Here is a 24,325-nt window from a genome sequence, read left to right as displayed (position 1 = left end):
TTTGCTTCATTAGCCCGTAATGTAATTGCCTACTTTTGTTTACAAAACACCGTTTTGGATCTGCTTGCATTTGATGAGTGTATGCTCTGTTAGTGTTGCTTTAAAAATAGCTCCCTTTAATAAGACATATGTAGAATGGCTTGGAGGCTGTGGTGTGTGCAGAGGGGGAGATGTGAGCCAAGTTCCTGATGAAAGTGGTTGACAGTGCTTTTTATGAGGTTTTTCTGTTCTTGCTGAAGATAATGTACCACATGGTGACGCAGGCTTTCTGCTTGTAATAATTTTTCTTACTGATGGGGAAAAACAGCTTTAAATTATTCCACGTATCAATGGTTGCATGCATCAAAAACAAGCAAAAAATGCTAATGGCTTCAATCCATGAATATCCAGAAAGCATAAAGCTTTCGTAGTATACATAGATCATTTAATGAAAATATTGAAAAGAAGTGCATTTCCATGAATTTCATCTTTCAGAGTGTTATTTTCAATAGATGAATTCATTGCTTTACCAACAGGTATTTCTTCTTCTCAATCTTTTTCCAGACATATAGCTGTGTTATAAACTTTTGCTTATGAGCAGACAGCATTCGCACCAGATTGTCCCCACATTCTCTCACAGTGAATTGCTGTTAAGTATGCATTTGACCTTCTTAATTCCTTCTGTGCTTTAGGAGGTGCTGCTTAATGGAGGGGCCTTTTTGTTGTGTTTGTTTTGGAGAGCCCAAAGGGGGGAAAAAAAAAAAAAGAGGATATATCTATTTCTAGTAACTTGACTGTGAAAAATCACAGATTTCTTCATTACAAAACTGGTGTCAGTTCGCTCTGAAGTATAATAAATCTTCTAATGTATAATGTAGATAAGTCCATGTGTTTTCTCATTCTTTTGCCTGCACAAGCAACTCGCATCATGCATCAACACAGGCACTCTTGAATAGGAGGTATTCACTGCTTTGTTGCTGAGTAGTAAGGCTAAATTCAATAGAGCTTGGAGTGCTCTGAAGTCCTCCTGCGGAACAGGCTCTTTCATTTGCTCCCAGGAGTTGCTGCAGTGAGCTAATCACTATATAAACTTACTTGTCTTCCAAATTAGCAGGAGCTGAACAAGCTTCTTTCAGTGAGTGAAAACATTGGGCATGTGAAAGATAGATCAGCCCTCCACTTCTGTAAGATATTAACTTTGTTATCCAGAATCCCTTTTGATGTGAATTGTGAAAATCAACAATTAATGCACTATTTTTTTTCCCAGAGGAGAGGCACACAGTGCAGTTTCCCTGGAGGAGCAGATAAGTGCTTTCCCTGACTTCCTTACTCCTTGTGCCTTTTTCCCCTTTCTGACACTACCACTTGTTCCCCCATTTAAGAAAGGAAGCAAATGAATTACTATTCTTTTCTTCTTAAATGCTCTTATGTCTAGGCATGGGACGTACTGTGGTAGAAACATTAAATGTCTGTTGTTTTTACATGTAAAAAGTGTCTGGTCTGTGTAACACAGCTCTTAAATAGCTTAACAAATCCAATACCTTATGGGGCTCTGACCATGCATGAAAAGTTCAAACCACATGAGGGAAAAAAAGATAAGTAAAGCAGATTGTAAATGGTGTATGGTGTTATCATCCATCACTAAAACCTTTTTCCTGTATCATATTGTTCTTCATACCCAGTTCACTCAGCGATACAGTAATTTCAGCATTTATAGCCTTACATGCCTTGTTTTGTTTTGTTGCTGCTTGTTATGATATCGCAGCTGTGACAGCAGGGAGTGCATGAAGGTATAAACAAGTTACTTCTTAAGGCTTATATAAAATGTTCTCCTGGGGAAGTGATGAAAGCAGTGTTATTTATTTAAAACTTGACAAGAACTTGGGAGACGAGTTGAAATAGAGTAAGAATTTTCTGCTCTTATTTCTGTTGTTATATTTGAGTTATCCCTCACTCTATCTTTTTGTAATTCATTGACCTGTTTAGGAAGACTTGAGTAAACCTATCTCCATCTGGGTAGGGTCCTGAACTGGAGTTAACCTGTTAGCCTATTGTCAGAAGAGAAATCGCATTGGACAGAATCAAACTGAAATAGCAGCAAGGAAAAACGCTCTTGCTCTTTGCACATTTTCAATATCAGAAGCAACAGAAACAAACGTCTCTTGATGCTGGAGTAGTTTTTAACTCTCATGGTGTCGAACGCAGGCTGCTGTGGCTGTTACGCTGAAATCTAGTGGGGTGTTGAGAAGACATTGTAACAAACAGCAAAAAGCTGTAAGTACTGTTGTGTTCATATTTCACCCTGGCAGCTGCAGTGGCTGCTACATATGTTTCCCTGAGTAGTGAATTAGTAAATGGGGCGGTTCACTTTTTGAATCTCTTCTGTCTCTATAGAGAAATGAGTTCAGGATGTATGGGGGAACATTGCAAATAATTTTCTCGTGGGGGGGGAAGGCTTAATTCAAGCTAGTATTGAAAAAAACATAAAACGGGGTTTAGGCCATTATCGTGTGTGGACAGTCTGGACATCAATGGCAATTTAGTTAAAAAACGGTGTTTATTGGCCCTAATGTGTCAGATTTGAAAAATGAAGCAATAGGAAGATAAGAGATGCTTTACCTCACATGATAACGTCAAGCTTTGTAAGTGCCAGAAAGGCAAATCCATCAGAGCAGACAGTGTGCTGGCAGGGCAGGAGTGGGGAGAGCAGACAGGAGAATGTGAAAGAAGAAGGCTATGGAGAGGCAAAATTAGTTCTCATGTGAAAACAGGAAGCAAATCCAGAAAAGTAATGTGCAGTTCAAGTTCTGAACCCAAATGTGACTTTCTTCTTCTGGGTCTGTGTTATAAAGGCCTGTTGGGTAGCTGTATTGAGATAGTGGAGTTTGGTAGGAATCATCTAAATCTAGAGTGTAAGTATTTATATGCAAACACAATCTCTCAATATGTGGTTAACTTTTTTTTGTGTACAAAGCTTTTTCTACTGGAAGATACAGAACTATTGTGTTTTTCCTGATTTTTTTATTGAGTTTTATTTGCCCTTAGATAATAAAGTGGGCGTATATGAATTAAAACAATATTATTGTGGTGGTAGAAGTGAACAGAAGTGTTAGTATAGCACCAAAGCCATAATTTAAGAATTAAATTTCCTTTGGCGAAAAAGGAAATGCTAAAATCAAGTATTTATACATTGTAGTTGTTACCACACTTGCTACTGAAATGCAGCTGTTTGCAGAGATGCAGAGTAGCACTGCAAATACTCTGGAGCCGTTTATCCTAAGTATGGAAATAACTTATAGTGAAGCAAGTGGAAGGAAAATACTGAAGGAGGGAAGGATGTGTTGGTTTGTCCAAATGGATTGGAAAGTAACCATAATGGATTAATGTAATTTGTCCCCAGAAAACTATACTAGAGTACTATTTAGGTGGTGCGTTTCGTTAATTTACAACTATTTCATGTGACTATTGGGGGCCACAGTTTAATAGATCCGGTCTTGTCTTGATGATGTCAGTCTATAGTGTGTCACAAACAAATAGTAATGAGATCTTGCTATATGAACATCTTTGTGGAGTTAGAATTGCTTATTTTTAAGACTGTGTATTATTTTTGCCCTGGCTAGGAAAGTGTTTTCTTCAGATGATGTATGATGGCTTTTTTTTTTTTTTAATTTGTTGTATATTTTTAATAAATTCTGCTTAAAGAGCTGAATTCTAATCAACGGAGGATCACTAGCATCCATCTCTTTTTTTATTGTAAGCTAGCTTGTTAATTTGATGAAGAGTCTGTCAGCATTTTGTGTGTTTTGTTCCACTGTGCTCTTTAAAAATCTCTTGCCACATTGTGTATTATTTAGTATTATTTAGTCATTTGTGGTTTGAAACATTGCCTACGTACAGGCTTGTGTTTCCCTGTTTTTAGGCTGTAGCTTTTTATGTCTGACAACTCAAGTCTTGCAGTAGTAACATGGAGTTCATTCTATGCTTAGAAAAAAACACCGCCATTTAAAACTATAATCTGCCACCATTTTACTGCACGATTGATAGATCTGCTTTGGAGGGTTGCAGTGTTTTGTTTTTCAGTGTTTTTCAAACATGAGGTTTCTATATAAATTTCAACATACTTTTGCCTTTCACGGCTGATCACTTTTTGGAAAAATCAGTGTGGAAGGTTTCTGGCTGAATTCCACGTTTAGAAGAGCCTTCAAAAGAGTCTTTCTCGTTGTGCTAATATGAAGCCAAAGGCTGTAGAAGCCTTGTTGCTTGGAAGTAGTATTTCTGTTTTGTCACCAGTCTTATCTGTTAGATCTCAATGAGTGTGAATAATGAGAAGAACTTGTGTTTCCTTGGCTGTTTCAACAGTGTGTTGAGAATGGCCAGATTGCTGCAGAAGATGATTCTCTTGGAAACCTCAACAGCCCGGCCTCCTCTGTAGCCAGACTATTTTGCTGAAGTGTTTCAGTTTAGAATCTGACATAACTAATTTAAGTTCTCTGTTGGAATTTACGCAGACAAGGTTTAAGAGGCTTGTAGTTTAAGGCTTTTCTTTTGCAACACCTTTTCTACTTCTATATCCTATGATAATATATGTGTTTCTTTTCCTGCAAATGAAGTCCTTTTTATTCCTTCTTCCTTTCTGGCTTTGAAGAGAAGATTTGCTTCTCCATTTATCTGAGGTAATTAGAACAGAATAGCCCTGGATTCTTTAAATCAGTTTAATTGGGCTTGGGTTTTTGTTTTTTTTTTTTTTTAATGCATTGAATATTCTGTTTTCTGCACAGAATTTTCATGTGATGGCGAAGTCGCTTTATCTCAAGAACCCAGCATCTTATGTGCTATTTATTTATTTATGTTTAAAAGAGGCGATTATCATCCAAATGGCCGTCATCTCTATTCTCTGTTTCAGGCTGATTCATGGAGGGCAGCTGTTAAATGGCTTGGCAGGGCCAACTGTGATGAACGCAGCCCCGTTTCTTTCCACAACGTGGTTCTCTCCAGATGAACGTGCGACAGCAACGGCGATTGCCTCCCTGCTCAATTACCTGGGCTGTGCTGGTGCGTTTTTAGTGGGACCTCTTGTAGTGCCGTCTCCGAACGGAACATCGCACCTCCCGCTGTTGTCACAGAGCAACACCGAGCACATCAAGGACCGCATTGAGGCTGTGCTCTATGCAGGTGTGTTTTTTCTTTAATTAAAAAAAAAAAAAAAAAAAAGAAAAGAAAAGTTAATAGTTATAAAACATTTACATAGTTCCGTGTGTGTTCGGTGCTTGTGAAGCACTACCCTCTAGTGGCTGGACTGCCCAGGGAACAGTAGCTAACTGATGGAAAGTAATGAAGTGGAAAGATGTCCTAGCATTAGAAGGGTTACTTCTCTTCCCTCCCCCCCTTTAAGGATAACATTTGAAATAGTGTCATATACAGATTGATTCCAAGGGAAGAAGTTCAACTGTTTGTATTAGGAGAAACAGCTTTTAGCTGAGCTTATGCTTTCCCAGAGCTTCAAAATTGTTGTTTGCTTTTCATATTTTCAATAAAAAACTCTCTGTGACAGGTTGTTTTTTCTTTTATTTCTTGGAGGATGGAAATCTTGTTCTCCCAGCACTGAATATTTTGTGCATAAATTCAGCCTTAAATTAAGTCTTGCATATGCCTTTCAAATGTGATTAGATTATTAGTATCTAAGAATCTAATATTGGAATTAAACTCGATAGATTTGGATTTTAACTAAAACTACCTAATTCTTATGCAGCGAGCAGTTTCAGTGAAGCGACAACAGTTTGGTGCAAAAAATGCTGATAGAAAATTCATCTGATACAATATTGAGTTTGCATAAAAAACAGAAAGGAAACAATGACTTCACTGCTCTTGGTGTTACATAGGAAAAATTAGCTGTATTCAGCAGCAGGCTGTGAGGAAGAAGGGTTGCCCAAATGGCTTAAGAGTCTATGGTCTGACTTTTTAAAAAATGAGTATGAATGGTATGGCATTAAGAGCTGCTAGACTTTACAGAGTCATGGCAGTTGCACATTTGATTCTGTTTTACTTTATAATTCCAGCCTCTGAAATGCAGCCAGGACTTAGCCCTCTGCATTCCGAAAGTACTGAAGTATATATGTTGTGTAGCTTATATTCAGGTTTATGAGATTGAATTAACTGTTTGTGATCACTTGTTCCTGACTGTGATTCTTAAAGAAATTTTATCAGGTTAATTGTCGTTTTGGGCGAGGTCCACTTTATCATTCATTTTAAAGAATGCATAGTAGATGTTGGATTTTATGTATTTATATATATGTATATATACATATAGTATCAAGTATTAGACTCTTTCAATTAACCTACTTTTTATTGGACTCAGATTTATCGAAATAAGGAAATTAGGGTTTGCTTAGGCCTTCTCAGAGCTGAATATATTGATAGAAGCCAGAAAATTTGTGGAAAATGAAAGAGACCAGTGGGAAGGAAGAAGTGAACACCAAGTTTGCTTGGGTTCTAAGGGGCAACAGATAGAGGGAAGGAAGCAAAAATCCAGTGATTAGAAAAGGTCTTTAGCTCATTTCTTTTTCGATGGAGAAGAGTTTGGCCTGAAGGAAACATGGTTTTGTGCCTAAAACCACTTACTTGAGTCTGTTTGCAAAAGAAATGCCGTTTTCAGCATCCTGTTAGATTCACTTCTGTTCTGTTCTGGGAGGCTTTCTGGGGCATTTTCTTCAAATGCTAGGATAGATATCTCTTGCTAGCTGGGTTCAAGGATCTGTCTTGTCTGCCCAGTGTTTCAGCACAGCTTTTTCTGCCTTTGAGTCAGCCAGGGCTTGGCAACAGCCCATCCTGTAAGCTTGCTTGGGATTGTTGGTTCCAACTGGAAATCTTGGTTACAGAAGCTCTTCAGATTCCTAAGATATGTTTTTTCTGGGGAGAGCATCTGCAGTTCTTGCTTTGTTCAAAGTACTTTTAAATAGATAGCTGGGTTTCTTTGTGTGGCTATGCTTGCGGTGTCAGTGATGTGTCTTGTGGGGTCTTTCCAGGATCTAAAACCCCTTCTGCTGTTTAGGCAGTGGAAAAGAGATGGGTCCTGGATGTCAGTGGCCTCTAGAGGATCACAGTGACAAAATAGTCACTGGTTTGAAATTGGCAGAAGCTGTCCCAAGAGGTGATTGTCTTGTGTCTCTCATGACATTTGTCTTGTCTCAACCCAATCCTCTTTCCCCAGAGACCTCAAGAGGCAGCAGAACATGCTGTCTGTCCCTTCTGTGCAGTTGGACTCAAGTGTCGCAGTTCTTTAGCAAGTACATTAGGGCTTGATACATTTTTATTTTTTTTTTCCTATAGGATCTTAAATAAAACTAGTTTCATTGGATAGGCACTGCATTCTTCAGTATTGTGATGGAGCTTGTTGTTGTTGCATGAGGTAGCGTCATATGAGTAGCATCCAAAATGTAGTTGATGATATTATTTAAACCCTAATAATGTGAATTGTTAGCTTGGGATCAGTTGCATGCCAAGAATGTGCTGACTTTCCAAGGACTTAATCTCAAACGTGATTATGAAGCAATTGCTTAAATCTATTCTGAAATTGCTCCTGTATTTTCTGTGTTTTATTGAATTGCTGTTCCTGTATCTCAAACGTGGTCTAAAAACTTGGCTGAAATATCACAGCCTCATCTGTCTCTACACATTCTAGTTCACAGCTGGAATAATATAGATTTAGCAAATCAGGACTGCATTGTATACTTGTAGTGCACAAGGAAACTGAAATCATTATAGGCTCTAGGCAGAGGTACTAACTGTGAACTTTCCTAAATATTGATGAGAAATCTTTATTTGTTTCAAAAATATGTAATAAACATATTTTTGCATGCGTTTCAGAAGATGAAGGGTGAGGGTCTTGTTGATTTGAGGTTGGTTTTTGTCCTGCAAGTAGTCTTTTGGAAGTCAGAAGAATATGCATTGAGGAGGCTTATGCCTCTGTGAACTTCTTTTCTGTTCAGGGTTTACACAACCAGGGGGGTGCCTGCTTTCTGGACTAAGACGCAGGCTTCTCTCGACGTTGATATTTGCAGGTATTGTGACAGTGGCTCTGTTGGTCTCAAAATGTGGAAAAATAGGTCAGTGTTATCTTTTACTTTCTTTTATTCTTTTCTTGCAATCTAAAACTTGTCCTAGGAATGTATTTTTCTTATCCTGGTCTGATGTAATAAATGGTGATGGTAATGATGATAAGCTACCCAATGAAGAAGCCATGTGAGATGTAAGGAATCAGATGCATTTGGTATTACCTGAGATTTCAGTAGAGATGCAAAGGTGATACACAAAGCTAAAGATGGCAGTAAAGACTTCTTCAGTGGAGGGTATTGCTTGGGTTTTGAATGGCTTCCAGGGTGAATTTTGCTCTTTTCTTTTGTGCATGAGGGCAGTGCTTGCAAGGCAAATTCATTAGCCTAGGAAGTATAACACTGGGAAACATTATAGAGCTGGAAGACAGTACAACAAGGACTGCATGCTGAATATAATAATGAAAAAAAAAATGAAGTGTTACTGTACTGCTCCTACTGCAGCAATTTGACTGGCAGGAATCTTGAGGTAAGTGTTAGAAGAAGCCCCAGATGAGCACCTGTTCCATCTCTTTAAAAAATTATCAACCTACCTTATATTCTTTATAGAAAGATGTAGCCTTTCCCCTTATGTCATTGCAGTGTAATAAACTTTAATAATACACGCCTCGGATCACTTCTGGTTTTGTGATCACATTCTGGTTGGCTGTATCCATCTGCAAGCTGCTGCCTTCCTCTGATCATGCAATTCAAGTGTGCATGTAGGTAAGCTGTTCTGAAAGTAGTGCTTCCTATTTATTTCCATGGAATTGAAAGCAGATACAAAGAGCAAAATAACACTGTTCAATAGAGTGAATTCTCAGCTACGAAACACTTTTTAAACATAATCACCACCACTAGCTATGCATTTTTGCCAGCAACTGACAGAAGTCTGCATGCTACCTTTATAAAAATAAAAATGTGCGCCAGTGTAGCTGACATGCTGTTGCCACTGCTGTAACATACCACCCACTGTGCTCACATCCACTGTTTGGTCTCTGTAAACATTCAGCAAGTGGTGATGAATGTCACTGAATGCAGCTTTTATTGCATGGAGGAATTCAGCAATGAGCCTTTGCTTCATGTGAGCTTCCATGTCAGACTGCCCCCTCTGCTGCTATCTGTCACGTGGCAACAAAACATAACAGAATATTGGTGGGAAGGTTCAACCTGGACTGCCATACCATCATCATCTGCTTCTGACATCATGGACCAACATAATAAAATAGGAGGCATTAGTTTCAGAGCAGCCTTTGTATACTGTCATACCTGCAGACCTGTATAAAGCTATAGAAGCAGGAGGAGGGGATGAAGAGCTTTTAGCAAGCCTTGCTCTGCCCACTATCACCCTACAATGGCAGAGCCTCCTATCTCTTTCTTAGATCAGGGATAATTAGTTGTGTCCAGTTCTTTTTTAACTCGTGTTCTCTAATACAGGGTACTGGAAGACAGAAATTAATTTGTTTACTGGAGATTTGTGTTGGAGGCCTTGATCCTCAAAACCTGTCATTAGACCACAACAGGAAGAAAAGAAAGATGCTACGTAGTTCAAAATGAATCCTTCTGTATTAGATCATGGAGACTGGCATTGTCACATTCCTTATATGCCTTCAAAACAAATGTAGGGTCAGTTTCTTCTCCATTCTGAACAAGAAGTGTTCAATTCCCATCCCAGTCTATAGCCGATACTGAGTGTTATTTACTTTTCAGTTTCCTGAGCTTTTTTTCCTTTGGTTTAGCAGAAGAAGTGGCAAAGTGCCACATTCATATTGATTTATTGAAAAAGGAAAAAAGCAGATGAATGTGATTGGATATCCAGCTCTGCTGGAATTTACTTTGTGGTGATGGTGAGCACTTCTTTGTAATAAGATCACAGGTTCTTTTAAGATAACACACTTCAGCTATGCATTTTTCTCTCCAGCAGCAAAGAATCTTGTTTCCAAAGGAGATAGCAAAAGTATTTGGATTGAGGATTGTGGAGTACATGATATATATGGTAAAAGGCTTGTAAAACAAATTACTTAGACTGAATGTGGATTTGTGGAGTTATTTTTCCTCCTAGTGTCGGATCGTGGGTCTTGTGTATTTTCTGCCAAGTGCTCATCACGTTGCAGCTTCAGGTCCAAATTTCTGTTATGAGTTTTTCTTTTTGAAGACCTGGAACACCTGCCTATAAACAAGAGGAGCATCTGTGAACAGCTGTGTTCTTTTCTTATTTTCCTTACTAGCTGTGTTCTCTCTATTTCTGAGCCGTGGCATCTCCTATGTTGTTCTGTTTATATTCTGTTGACATGCATACGTTGACCTTTTATTTGCCTTCATCATCATGTATACTGATTAATTGTCATTCTACACCTTGGTCTTCCCCCATTTGTTTGAAGTCTCTAGAATGCTGTTACGTGGTATTACACCTTTACAAGGAAGTGTGGCTGAATCTTCATAATCCCTTCTATAGAGAAAATCCAGAAGCTTTTATTTTTTTTTGCATTCCTTGTATGTGAGCCTGTTGCTCTTCAGGTCTTGTCATCAGAATGGACTGCCAGTATTTCTGTATTACACTGATTCTCCGTCTCTATTTGGAATCTTGCTTGGGGAGGGGAAAAAACAAGTCCTCCTTCAAGTTCTGTGGTTTGTCAGGAACAGTAAAGCATTTGGGGTAGGATTTATGTATTGGAGGCTGGCTGATAACAGTACTTTGCTGAAAGAAGTTTTTAATTGCTAACAGTTGTTTTCTGATTTGTTTTTCTTTGTCTTCCTGTTTAGAATTCGGGATGGTCTCCTTGATATTTTCTGCAGCATTGGCCTATTTCCCCTCACGCCCTCCATTCCCTCCCAGTGTGGCCGCAGCTAGTCAGCGGCTTAGCTACAGGAGGAGCTTCTGCAGACTCCTAAGGTAGGTCCTGACTGAGCTTCCACTGAAGAGATCAGCACCTGAATAAATGAACACGAGCGTGCTTTAATATTCTTACTGAACAAACAAGTTAGTTTGTAGTGCTCTTAAATACAATCAAATGAAATATTTATGCTGAAACAATAAAAGATGATAACTACAAGAACACAGACATTAAATTTTAAATGGGTCTATCCCAAACCTTTGTGTGAGCATCTTTCTGCACCAGCGCTGCTTGAGTCATTCTGTTAGTGTGGCTTCTCTTATGCAACGCTTCTGTTACATCAGGTTATACAGGATTGTTAACAGTGTGCATTCTGCTGAGTGTGAGGTAACAGTTATCAGAGTTGGACGTAACTAATTAATAAGCTGCTTTCTTCCATGATTTTTATAATGGAATGAATTTGGGATTTGCTTTTCTTTCAAGGGGATGTATAAGTGCTTTCATTCAGCTGTAGGAGCAATGAATGAAGTATCTGAAACCATTGTATGATCTATTAGATCTTGTTAATTGTTAAAATATGTGGCTTAGAGGGGCCCCCATTTCTGTTTCTGGACAGCTTCAGAGATGAATTTGTCTTCTCTAAATTTAGTTTGGAAAAAAAAATTTAAAAAAGAAAGGAAAAAAAAACCCATAAATAAATAAATATTGTAAAACAGTCCCTCCCTCATTGTTTCTAGAATGTCTTGTGTAATGGAAATATAGTATCAAGGCAACTGAAACATTAATGCTCAGTAATTGTGGAGGCCTGTGCCTGGTGTGTGGTAATGCATAGAGGAACCTGGGAACTTGCTAGGGCAGAGAAGATCTGTGATGCAAAGTGTAATTGATTTCACTGGGGAGGTTCAAACTCTTGCTGCGGTTTTTAGCTTGTAGTAATAGGAGATGAATCCATATAAAACGGGCTGCTTAAAACTTAATATGGTTGGAACTTCAGGCACTGTTATTTTCTGTACTTTTAAAAAACCTGTCCAGAGTCAGCAAAAGCAGCGGCTCCTGTTATCGTCATTTTCATCTGGTCATTTTAGAGGGGAGTGAATTTTTTGGAAAAAATGATTACTGCAATGTGTTCATACTGAAATAGGCTGGTAGTTGGGAGATGTGAATACAGCTGTCTGGTTAGTCTGCAAAGTGACCTACTCAGGATATTAAAAAACAGCAGTTCTCCTAAGGAGTCTTAGCACACCCAATAATGCAGTTAAACGCCCAAGCTGGTGTGTGGTGGGACTCTGCCTGAGGGCTGTGTTGTAAAAATATTGCTGTTGAATAGAAACCCAAACAGCAACCAACTCTGCAGGTAAAATACAACATTTCTGTTGACAGTAGTCTATTTGGGAGCTCTTTAACTTCTGTTTTGCTTGTTCAGAATATTGTAAATACTGGGCCTGAGATATTGGTAAGTTCAGGAGATAAGCAGCAAAACTGGTTTACTATTCGCAGTCAACCAAACTTAGGAAAACAAATTGGAGACAGAAGTAATCAGCATAGTTCATCGTGTTTCTAAGCCGGGTGGATCATTGTCCTCCTTCCCTCTGGTCTTCATGCATTCTTCCATTCTACCCCTTATCAAAGGCACTTCTACATTCCTCTGTACATGAAACAATCAACAGTTCATCATTAAAACCACTTGTCTTGGGGAGCCTTTCAGCACCAATCCATCAAGCAAGGCAGGGGTTTATAAAAGAAAATATCTGCTGTGATTCAAGATAAGTCCATCATCTGGTTCATTGGGCTTCTAACCTCTGTTGCCTGCCTAACCTAGACTTTGTGATTCTTGGAAAAGAGAGTCTTTCTTTAGACCTTTTGGTATAGGCTGAAAGTAATCAGCTGATGACTAGGAGGAAAATGTGATTTTCACCTTGTTGCAGACTTGCCTTCAGGTAGGAGAACTGTATGCGTAAGGCATTCAGGATGTGTGTGAGTGGGTCAGCTGACTTGACCTAAATGTATGCCAAAAACATTCTTGGGAACAAGAGGTCGTCATCACTTCCCTCTTCTCTGCCCCAGGCTTCAGTTTTTTGCTTCAAAAGAAAGCCATGTAGAATAACTCTACCACTGAAGTCACTGACCTCTTTTCTTGGGTGCCAAAGTGATCTGCGACTTCTTCACAGCTCCCAAGCTTCTTCATGCCTTTGGGTTATTGAGCAGTCTTCTTCATGAGCTGCTTCACTCTGAGATGTGTTATGTAGGTCTTCTTGGGGTCAAGCATTCTCTGGAGGGGGAGTTGCTTCAGAACATGATTTTTTTTTTTTTCCTCCTGTCTCGGAGGATTCCTGCTTCTGGCAGATTATAACAATTAGCTGATCTTGGGTTATCTCCCGATACCAATTTTCTGAGCCTGGGAGTCGACAGATTAGTCATGGTTTGGGAGCTAAGCCCAATTCTTTTAACAGTCTATCTCACACTGTGACAAGCCTAGTTTGAATTTCATTAGAAAAAAGTACTGTGCCCTTTCTCAGTTTCTTAGGTGAAGTAAATGGTTTTTTTTCCTCATTTCAGAATATGACAAAAATTTCCATGGGAAAAATTTTCTTATAAGTAAATAGTTGATAATATTATGAGAACAAACAGTGATTTTTTTGCTTTCAAATAATTAGATGCCATTAGCCAGTTATGTGTCTTTATATTTTCAAGGGACCGTGTAAGCAGTTTTGAAATGTCATGGTAGGGTTTTTGTGCATCATTACTTCTTTCATGAAACTTTCACATGACATCACTGTCCAGCCTGGAAGCTGCTTGGAGCGTGTCTCATGTTAATAGACATTGTCAAAGTTATTCTGGAAATGCTGACTGACTTTGACAAAGCTCTCCTGTGAACCAGCCCGTCGTATGGATTCTAGTAACATTAAGTAGAATTCTGAAGAAAAACAACAAGAAAGCAGCAGAAGAAAAAGCCAATTTGGCATTCCAGCAGAATGATTTAACAGAGAGTGCCTAATGCTGATGTCCTGTCATAAAGGCTGATATGATGGAAAGCAGAATGGGTTCACCAGCTGATGGTGTGGCAGACAGCACATTTTTCTGTTTTCAGTGGAGCAGTTGCAAAATAGCAAAAACAAATACAAGTTGCTGAAGCCATGAGAAGTGAAGCTGATACTTAAGACATGTTTCAATTGGTTTTGACAACTTACTGTAGCCACTGCTAGTTGTTGCTGTACAAGAGAACTAAATGGCATCTGGTGACTGACGTTACTTTGTCACTGCCACGCACCTTTTCTCCAGATTGGTTTACTTAACAGGGAGACTGAGCTGGGTGGCAATGTGGGGTCCTCTGTCACTGGAGGATGGTGTGATGCAGAGCTGAATCTCTGATATTGGGACTAGAATTTGAGCATGATGGAGCTGCTACCCCATGTGCCATTTTGTCACATTGCTGGAGTTAGGGAAGACCTGGGTTGAATAAAGAACCAGGTATTTACAGCCCAAAGTAGTTCATTAATGAAGTTCATAGAGACATTCAAAGGTGCTGAATATTGAGCAAATATCGGTTTGGACCAGTGCATTTGAGTTTGTTACTTCTTTGCAACCTATAACATGGCAATTTAATGTCCATGGAAAATGGTATTTTCCCTTTTGTTTTATTCTCCAGATACTGGAATGGTTTTTACGTGGGTAGGATTAAGTAACATAAAAACTGCTTGAAGAGATGTCAGGATGACACAGGATAGAGAGCAAAAAAGTTATCAAGACGACAGCAAATGCATTAGCATTTGGAGAAATATGAGCAGTGTGTGGAAGAGTTGGAAATCTGATAGTTGTTTTTCTTTGCATTTAAAAAAAATAAATCTGACATGAATGATATTGGAAGAGCAGGATATGTTCATGTGATATAAATCTGTTATTCAAGATGAGGATGTGTGAAAAAGAACAGTGTGTAGAAAGAACAGAGTGCTGGCTAGAGTGCTTTGAATCTTGTAAGGGAGTGAAATAGTGTAGGCTGCAAACCTCTGAATATTTTGGAGGTTATTTTTCCCTCCCATTTGGCTTTTGTAACTATGTGCTATCAAATGGCTGCTGCATACCAAGGAACTGGTAGTACTGATCAATATCAAGTTTACGTCAGTTGTCTAGGGAGAGGAAGGGGTCATGCTTTGTGTTTGCATAGGTAACCCTCAGGATAACCAAGGGATCTCCGTAAAATCTCTTCACTTAAAAGCATCATTGTTGGAGGAGCCCAAAGTATGCTTCCTGTTATTCACAGATTGAAACATTTTTGAGGATAAGCTGGATCTATCTTTGCAAGGGTTCTGCGTTTCATTTTTGGTTACAGTGATGAAGGGAAGGGGTGGGGTGGGGTTGGTGGTGATTTTTGTCTGGCAGCTCTATAGTTGTGTATGGTGAAGATGATAACATGACTTTGCTTAATCTTTTGCTGAATACTGAAGGTTGATTAATTTTAATTGGGGGAATAAAGCAAACATGCTGAGTATTTAGACAGAATACTACACTTGTCTTTGTGTTTTGATAGCTCAAACTGTCAGAATTTTCCACTGTTGCAGTTGTATCCGCCTTGTTATGAAAGCCCTCCCTCTCAACAAAACAAAAAAGTAAAACCACCATTTATATGTATATTTTTAAACAGTTCAGAGCTCTGATTTTATGCTTGAAATATGCTTTTCCTAAATTGAGTTAGTGCTTTTTGTTCCTAACATACATTTAAGCTAAATGGGTTGCCCATTCAAATGCAGAAGAATTGCTTGTGGAAATGAGAAACTTATGAGCCCAGCACATTATGAAAATGGTTGGATGTGGAGAGACTGGCTTTTCTTAATGTCATAGTGCTAAGGCAGTAACATCCCAGCCACTTGGATGTTAGTGACTTGTCCGGATGTCTTTGTTGTTTTTCCTGGCTCGCTCATTCTTCAGACCTCTGCTATTTTTCTTGATGGGCAGAATATAGATGGTGACTGTAATTTACTCTAGCAGCTAATCTTGGTGCAATTTCTAATATAAGCTGCAGCTAATTGCATTTGTTGTGTTTTCATAGCAATTTCCGATTCTTGATGATTGCTTTAGCCTATGCTATACCACTGGGTGTTTTCTCTGGCTGGTCTGGCGTTCTGGATTTGATATTAACACCAGTTCATGTAAGCCAAGTAAGTATCTCCTGACTGATAATCAACAGCTATTTTTGTAAGTGGCATGTTTTTATTTTGCACTAACATACAATTTTATCAGGTTTCTATAATACATATGAACCACTTTTATACCAAAATGTTAAACAAAATAAACTATAGCTTTGGCATTCCAAGCTGTCAAGATCCTTCCTGCTGACTCTCAGCTAGTGGTTTGTAGTTTCAGAGCTGTGTACGCCTTTCGACAAGAGTGAAGAGGCAGATAAACAAATGGGAGTGTTGTTGGCTGCTGCACCTTTAGTAGTAGAAAATAATGTTTACCAGATGAAAAGGATGAAATGGGGAAAAGAGGATTTCTAAGCTTTTGATAGAGTACAGTTAAAATCCAGAGGATGTTACTTGGATCATTCCAGAAAGAAGGATCACTTTTAGGGCACAGACTAATTACCCGTACTTCTTTTTGTAGTAAATTTTGTTTAAAATACTCTTATAAAAGGTCTTGCATCTCATGTTGATGTTGGGGGAGCGGGGCATGGGATGAATTTGCTAGCAGTATGCAGCCCTTGTGCACCATTTGTTTTGAAACTTACTTTATCTAACCCATTTCTTTATTTTTTCTGTCAGGTAGATGCAGGCTGGATTGGATTTTGGTCTATAGTTGGAGGTTGTGTTGTTGGCATAGCAATGGCAAGGTAGGAATCCATTTCTTTTTCTTCTCTCCATTTGGCTTCTGCTCTTAATAATATAACCTGTTTTTTCTCATCTTTTAGATACTTGAATTGGAAAATCTGTAGTTCTGTGATTGTGTATTTCTTGTAGAGCAGTGTATTTATATATTCCATGTTACTGCTCTCTGAGGGTTGAGAGCAACACACGCTTCTGCCTTGATTCAACAGGTCATGTTGTTAGTCCTGACAAGCACTTCCTATATGTTCTTTTCAAATGGTTATTGTGAATTCAGCTGCCTGCTATTAGGGAGAATCCATTTTAGCAGATTTGGAAAGCACTGAAGAAATAGTGTCTGTCTCATTTCATCAATAATTTTGGGCATATTGATTCCTGAAGAGACATCGAGAATGTAGCACAGGCAGGTTAGACACAATAATTGTACATTCCACCGCAGGGAGTTTACTCTGGGACTGTTTTGGCATGTTGCTGGATTTCTGTATGGATTTTTTCTTTGCTATACTGCTATGGGTTGCACTGTGGCTGTACCTGTGCTTTTTGTATATCCGGACACGGATGTGTCTGGCCATCATGAATGCAAAAAGGTAAGAAATTAAATAAAAACAGGAGAAAATAGGAGATGGGGGGGGAGGAAAGGTTTTTTGGTGGTACTTGAGCAGTGCATTTACAAAACTGCTTAAAACCAGCTGCATTTTCCCCTTGCACCTGGATTTCTAAGTGCTATCTTGGCTTCCTTATGCCCACTGTGGTTTTGCAACAAGTTCTGTCTTAGGACAGAAACTAGAGACTTCTGCTCTTTTTTAACTTACCATCACAGAATCATTAAGATTGGAAAAGACTGCTAAGATCATCTAGTCCAACTTAATACCTGCCACCAATATTTCCCACTAATGTCCTTCATACTGTCCTTCACATGTCTCTCTAGCCCACCCCTCAGCCAAGAATAAGGCATCTTCAAAGTACACAATGCATAAAAATGTGAGGTTTCTCATTCTGGTATTTTGCATGCTATCCAGCTGCTGTGATGGAAGAAGAGGAAAAGCCTCCTGACATAGGGAGGAGAAACAACTATGTCTCTCTGGTCCTTTCCAGATGCAGGCAGAAGGGCATAGTCTGTCAGGACAAAGTTCATACCAAACAGAGGTTGTGTTTCCTTTCTTTTTTTTTGTTTGCCACAGCTCAGATATGAAGTTTTGTTTCTGAGAGAAGTAGATGTGTAAAACTCCCCTGCTGTACATGATCTAGATGCTATAGCAGGTTATTTGATGTTAACAGGTGCCATGCCAACTTAATCCTTTCCATCCTGGGTTAACCTCTCCTACATTTGTCAGTTTCAGTAGTAGCGGGGCACCCTCAGCCAATCTGCTGACTCAGTGCCAACATGTGAATCTCAATCTTTATTGTAAATTACCTGGACGATATATAAAATAAGTTTAAGTTTCAGGAAATGCTGACAATCTCCTTAGCTGCTTCAGAATTGGTTTCAAACCTGATTGAATACCAGTACTTTGTAGCATCTGGAGATTTACTTTTAGGAAAACTGAAGAAATAAAATATCAACAGTCTCCAAACATGTCTTTCTAACTCGGGCAATACATAGTTCAAATGGGAGGGTTTGCACACACACTGTGAGGGAGGGGGGGATTTGTCACTCATGATGGATGGCTCTCCCTCCTAGGTCTATTCAGCATTTATCTGTGTAGGGCTGAATCAATGATGAGCCTGACTGTAATCTGCTGAAAGTTGTAATTAGGAAAATTAAGTAATGATTCTTGTCAAGGGTGACAAGCTGATGTATTTCGGTGTCAGAACTATGATTTACCAGGCAGGCAGCTCTCTTCCTTAACCACTCCTCAGGAAGCCAGATATTTTCTTTCTATTACTTTTTTCCACTAATTTATCAAAGCTTAGGAATCTGCTCTTTACATTTTTGGCAATGCAGATTCTATCATTTAGAACAGTAACAATCTGAGGCTCGCACTGGAGCGTTTGTTCCTGCACGTCACAGTCGGTGTTTAGATCATCTGTATTTAAAGCTGTGCCCAGTTTGGAAACACATTTCTCTAATTTTCCAAACGGTGCGAGTTTTCCTCAGCACAATACATAAGTAATACATAAATCCACCTACTGCTGTCCTGAGAGACATGAACCTTAGATATGTTTGGCTAATTTGTGTGATGCATTTTTCAAGCTGAAAAGCTCAGGCTATTCTGGGCAGCTGGCAGCTTTCGAATGATGCTGGCTTGAAGAAAGCAGTGTTGAAGAGGCATGTTCATGTTATTGCATGGCAGCATAAATCTATCCAGAGGGCTGGAGCACCTCACCTATGAGAAAAGGTTGAGGGAACTGGGCTTGCTTAGCTTAGAGCAGAGAAGGTTCCGGAGAGACCTCATTGTAGACTTCCAGTACTTGAAGGGAGTGTTTAAACAGGAGGAGGAATGGCTTTTTATGAGGGTGGACAGTGATAGGACAAGGGGGAATGGTTTTAAATTAAGATAGGTTTAGGTTAGAGATTAGGACAAAGTTTTTCACACAGCAGGTGGTGATGCACTGGAACAGGTTGCCCAAGGAGGTTGTGGATGCCCCATCCTAGGAGGCAATCAAGGCCAGGCTGGATGTGGCTCTGGGCAGCCTGGTCTGGTGGTGGACCCTTCATATGGGGTGTGTGTGTGTGTGTGTGTGTGTGTGTGAAACTACTATATGATCATTATGGTCCTTTTCAACTCAGGCCATTCTATGATTCTATTCCCTTTCCTCAAAAATTTTATGGCCACATTTGCTAATGACCCTAGATATTTCCAAGGTTTTGTCATTCACAGCTCAATCTTTCTGCTTTTAACTGCAGTGTTAGTCAAAATGCTGAAACTTTATGACATGGTGATAACTTCCTTAGCAACAGACGGTGTTGTCAGCAACACAGGTTTGTGACTTTAGCTATTGGATCCAGCCTAGGACTGATTTTTATGGGTTACAGGAGGCTGCTACCAACGGTAGGCTCAGAGATCTGTGTCCTGGGGTGTGATAAGGGAAAGCATATGCTGTCTATCCTGGTGCACCCACCTACTTCTTTAGCAGATGCAGACATTCCCATACATGCAGGATGGTGAAGAAGGATGATGGGGTGAGAGAGGGAACAGTGATTTTTGTCTGCCAACAGGCAAAGCAGGGAGTCTTTGGGGAAGAAGTCTGATGTTGACATGTTGAGAAGCTTTTAAAATTGCTGATTTTGACCTTAGTGGTCTTGAAGAATAATTAAAGAAACTGACAAACTACTGAGAAGAGGTGATCCTGATTGCTGCATTTGAATTGTCAGAAAAACACAACAGAAGCAGCCAGCCTCTGACTACTGGGGATTAATGCATAAGCCACTTAACACTTCAGTTGTAAACTTTTCAGATTATATACAGCATTGATCTCCCTCTACTGCTTATTGAATTACTTGCTGCTAAGTTCAATGTGGAATTAAAGCTTAGGGAGAATCAAAAATAAGAGGAAAGAAGTGATGATTTTTGCAGGTGTCATTACTCATACATCTCTTTATGATATATATAAAGAGCTAGGATTCCTAGTCTTCAAAATGTAGCATTTATTTGTTATGTCAAGTAGGCTGTATGGTATCTTTCTGTGAAGTGATACTTATCAAGGCAGAAGACAATTTGTTTGTTGTGAACCAACCTAGGTGGATCGTGCTGCCATCAGAAGTCAACAGAAGTAGGAGACTGTGAGTGCAGAATACATTCTTTTGACATACATCCAGCCCAAAGTCGTATTCTTAACCTACAGAAAATTAGTAGTGGGGAAATGACGTTGCCTTTTCCTTTTTAGTATCCAAGTTGAAATCCCTTTGGAAAAGAGCATTAGCACTGATAATTATTCTATGTGAGTGCTGCTCAAATGCATCATGTCGTCTCGAAAGAAAAAAGAAAAAAGATGAGGAGAAAAGCAATTGAACCATCTCATGGTACAAAGATTACATTTACCTGTGTACAACAGACTGCCCAAGGACTTGTGATGATGTCCCGCAGATTGTCACTGGGACAGGGATGGCACAAAGACTTACGGTGTCTGGAACATCTCAACCCAAAGCAGCTTCTGGCAGAATGACCATGTGCGAAGAGTTCCTGCATTGCCTGAGCCAGTGAGAGCTCCGTCACCAGTTTCTTTGAGCATCAGGAATTGTTTTTCTACCTGGGGATTCTAGTATAAGGAGTTTTGTTGTTTCCCATAGGAATGAGTCTTGAAAGTTAACTATGTCTTGAATGAAATGCATCAGCCTACTCATATGTTAATTGTGCAGAGTGTCTGCCAAGGGAGGCTGGCAAACACTGGCAAAACAGCAGTGCAAGTATTGGTGTGATGTTATGTCCAACAAATGCAAGAGGAAAAAAAATCCTCCCCATATACCGAGTACTTCCAATTGATGCCTTGAGAATTTCTTGTTTTGGTTGTTATTTTGTGACAGCTAGAAAATCTGTGGCTCTTCATCTTGACAGCTAGAAATATCACCATTCTATAAAAAGCATTTATTTTTATTTCGGAGCGTGAGAAATGATTTTTAATTTGTTTTTATGGTTTCCAAAATGTTTAATGAGAATTTACTGAATTAATTGTCGACTGTCATGTTTAAGTAATGTGAAAATTAGCATTGGTACTGCTCTGATCTGTGGATTGTGTTGTGATTTTTGTCTTTTTTTTCTTGTAGATTTGCAGATTTTATCAGAGGCATGCTGAAATTTATTCTGCTGCTGCTTTTATCTGGAGCAACGTTAGCATCAACCTGGTTCACTCTCACCTGTCTAAGTAGTGTCACCCATCTACCTTTAACCACAGGTATTGACAGTGACTTTAATTTGTGTTATAAGTCTGCATTGCAAATATTCTTGCAGCCTTAAATCAACTATATAATGAGTTGGTCAGGTATCTTTAGCAATATGGTAATTTTACCAAGAGCAAAAGAAAAGGCTTGGAAAATTCTGTATTCTCTAAGGATTTTTAAAGTTGCTTCGTACAAGGATTAAAACCAAACAAAAAAATAGTAACCTAGACACCACATTGAGGATTTTATTTTGGGACTGTATACTTTTCTTTTGCTAGTGGTTGGAGTAACAGTGGTGATATATAATAACAATAAATAATAATCCTTTGAGTGCGAGTAGTGTTGTATAGAATAAGATATAGTGACATGTTTGTGAATGCAGGGCTTTGAAACTTGCATTAATGGTTGGAAACACTCTGCAGTTTAAAGTAAGGTGTCTTCAGCTCTCTGTCACTACAATATGCTGTCCTTCCTCTCCCCCCCATCAATGCTAGCATGCAGGCTCAGGGGACAATTGCAGCCCCAATTTTACTCATCATTCACCTGAGAAGGATGGGAAGTTGCTGTTGGCAGAAGTGGAGGAAAAAGATCAGAGCTCTGCTCAGGTTTCCAGTTGGCTGTGCCCTTATTTCAAAATCATCACTGGTTTGTTTGTTTGTTTAAAATCTGTTCTTCCCCTATCTGCACCAAAGGATTTATATACCCTTGATTCCAAGACCTTCATCCAGCAGAGTAATGAGATACAGTAAAACTGAACCATGAAAATTTAAAAAACGTGTTTTTTCTCTCCTGTATTTAATAAAGAGGTTGTTGTGGAAAGTATTACATAAAATATTCCTTTATTCAAATTAAATTTTACTTTTAGTAAATGTTCTTGGCACGTTGTGTGTGTCACAACTATAAACCAGGAGTGGGTACAGCATATTGAAATACATGATCAATTCAGGAGAGAATTTCACCCTCTGGATGGTGATTGGTCACATCCATGATTTATCTTGTGATTTCAGCTTTCTTCAGAAAAAATTTTCTCCTGAAATAAAACTTAGTAAATATATCAGACTTCATGTTGGCTTCATAACAAATGACTACACTTTTCTTCTCCATCAAAGCTAAAATAAATGCAATAAAAGCTCTTACTTTTTGTGCTCGTCTGCTTCATTGCTACAAGCCTGCAGTAATGTAAATTTGTACAGTAACTCTATCCTCTGAATTGATGCAATGAGCCAAATGTCCCTTCAAGTCTATGCATAAGAATGAGGCAGTGAGGTTTTCAGGAGGTGAAAGTCATTATAGATGTATTCACCAATGATCCAAAATAAAACCCAACTTGGATTTACATTTTTTTTTTTTGTCAAATTGCTCAGCATGCAGTATAGAGGAATTGCTGCTTGTCCAGAGCATATTTGTGCATTACTGTCATTAGTGTGGTGGTTTTTGTTTTCTTTTTACTTTCGTTTTTGTTAGGTCTGTCACTGTCAAGGCATAAGAGTATATTAGGATATTTAGCGTATCATATGAAGTATGCTGAACTTAACATCCCGTGATAAAAATGCAGAAATTGAATTCTTCTTTTTCATGCGTGTTTGTGCAAAAATGAGTAGTTCCTTAAATTGAATTGTAAATTATCTTTTGGGTTTTTCAATCGACAGCGTTCATTCACATTTCCCTGGAAACGTGGAACCCTTTCCCATAAAACAAAATATTATTTTGAATAGAAATGTCATCAGTGTGGTGATACCTCTGGATAAAGAGTCAGCCAGGCCATCAGGCATCAAGGCCAACCTGTGTCTTTTTTTTTTAACTCCTCCGTTGTAATGTTTAAACTTCACAGGTAATTGGGGAGGTTTTGTATCAGCTTTTTCTGTTAAAGTTCATATAAAATGGATGTAATGTGCCTGTTTAATTTAGACCCTCGTACATGGAAAAGCAGTGCTATATCTTTATGAAATACAGTGTTATGGATGAAAACACACAAGCTATTTAAGCTAATTTATGGAACTTCATGCTAGATTATTCCTCAACATAATGATGCGGTACGATGATGACCTGTGCGTTCCACAGTAATTGGGAGAAATGGTACATTTGAATTGATTTTGATGAGCTTCTTTCTTGTTTTTTTTTCTTTCTTCTTTTAATTAAAAATTGAGATGTAGAGTAGATCAGCCAAAACATGAGAGGTCTGCTGCAGGCCATTGTCTGCCTGCTTTGTGAAGTGGTTTGAGATAGTGGCTAGGACAGAAGTCACTCTACGTACCTGGTGGACCAGTGTTGACAGTGGCCTTCCAGGTAATTGTCCTCTGAGTGGTTTTGTACGGTTGGAAGCTGGGCAAAACAAAACTCATCACGGTAGTGTTTTTTTGTTTGTCTATGTTTCTGTGGTTGTTGTTTGTAGTAATGTTTGTGTAATGCTTTGTACCTCGGAGCCAATTTCCAGGCCTTGCTGCAGATCTGCTGCAACACAGGGATTGTTATGTTACTGAGGGCAACAGGATGTGATGAAGCCAAGAAGGTGATAGTAAGGCTTTTTGGCTTCATTCTGTCCTGTGGTAAAGAACTCAAGTGTTTGGCTTGGAAGTGCTGCTTTGCAAGTGTTGTGTCTTGAACCATACTTGTCACCCAGTCTTACTCTGATGCTGATGCAGGGCAAGTAGGGTACAAAGTTGACTGTTGAGAAGTGTGTGTGTCTTTGACCTTGTAAGGATACTTTGCCTTCCAACAAGCTAGCTTCCATTTTGTGAGGGCTTTCCTCTCTTGTTCTCCCTCTGATGTTGTTCTCTTGAACTGGTCAGC

The 24,325-nt window shown here is 39.0% G+C and overlaps 1 protein-coding gene across 1 annotated transcript in view; it reads left to right on the top strand.

Moving 5' to 3' along the window:
• The window catches only part of SLC49A4 (solute carrier family 49 member 4), a 56,988-nt gene that overhangs the window by 21,650 nt on the left and 11,013 nt on the right, over nucleotides 1-24,325 (top strand). The window contains exons 3-7 of the mRNA XM_072341905.1: nucleotides 4,883-5,151; nucleotides 10,830-10,959; nucleotides 15,945-16,053; nucleotides 16,657-16,724; nucleotides 21,422-21,549. Of these exons, the coding sequence (XP_072198006.1) occupies nucleotides 4,883-5,151; nucleotides 10,830-10,959; nucleotides 15,945-16,053; nucleotides 16,657-16,724; nucleotides 21,422-21,549 (704 nt within the window). The remainder of the gene's footprint in view (nucleotides 1-4,882; nucleotides 5,152-10,829; nucleotides 10,960-15,944; nucleotides 16,054-16,656; nucleotides 16,725-21,421; nucleotides 21,550-24,325) is intronic.

This window comes from Excalfactoria chinensis, chromosome 7 (assembly GCF_039878825.1).
Source record: "Excalfactoria chinensis isolate bCotChi1 chromosome 7, bCotChi1.hap2, whole genome shotgun sequence".
Lineage (NCBI taxonomy): Eukaryota > Metazoa > Chordata > Aves > Galliformes > Phasianidae > Excalfactoria > Excalfactoria chinensis.
Note: the sequence above shows the minus strand (reverse complement) of the source record. Positions and strands in the feature narration are given on the sequence as shown.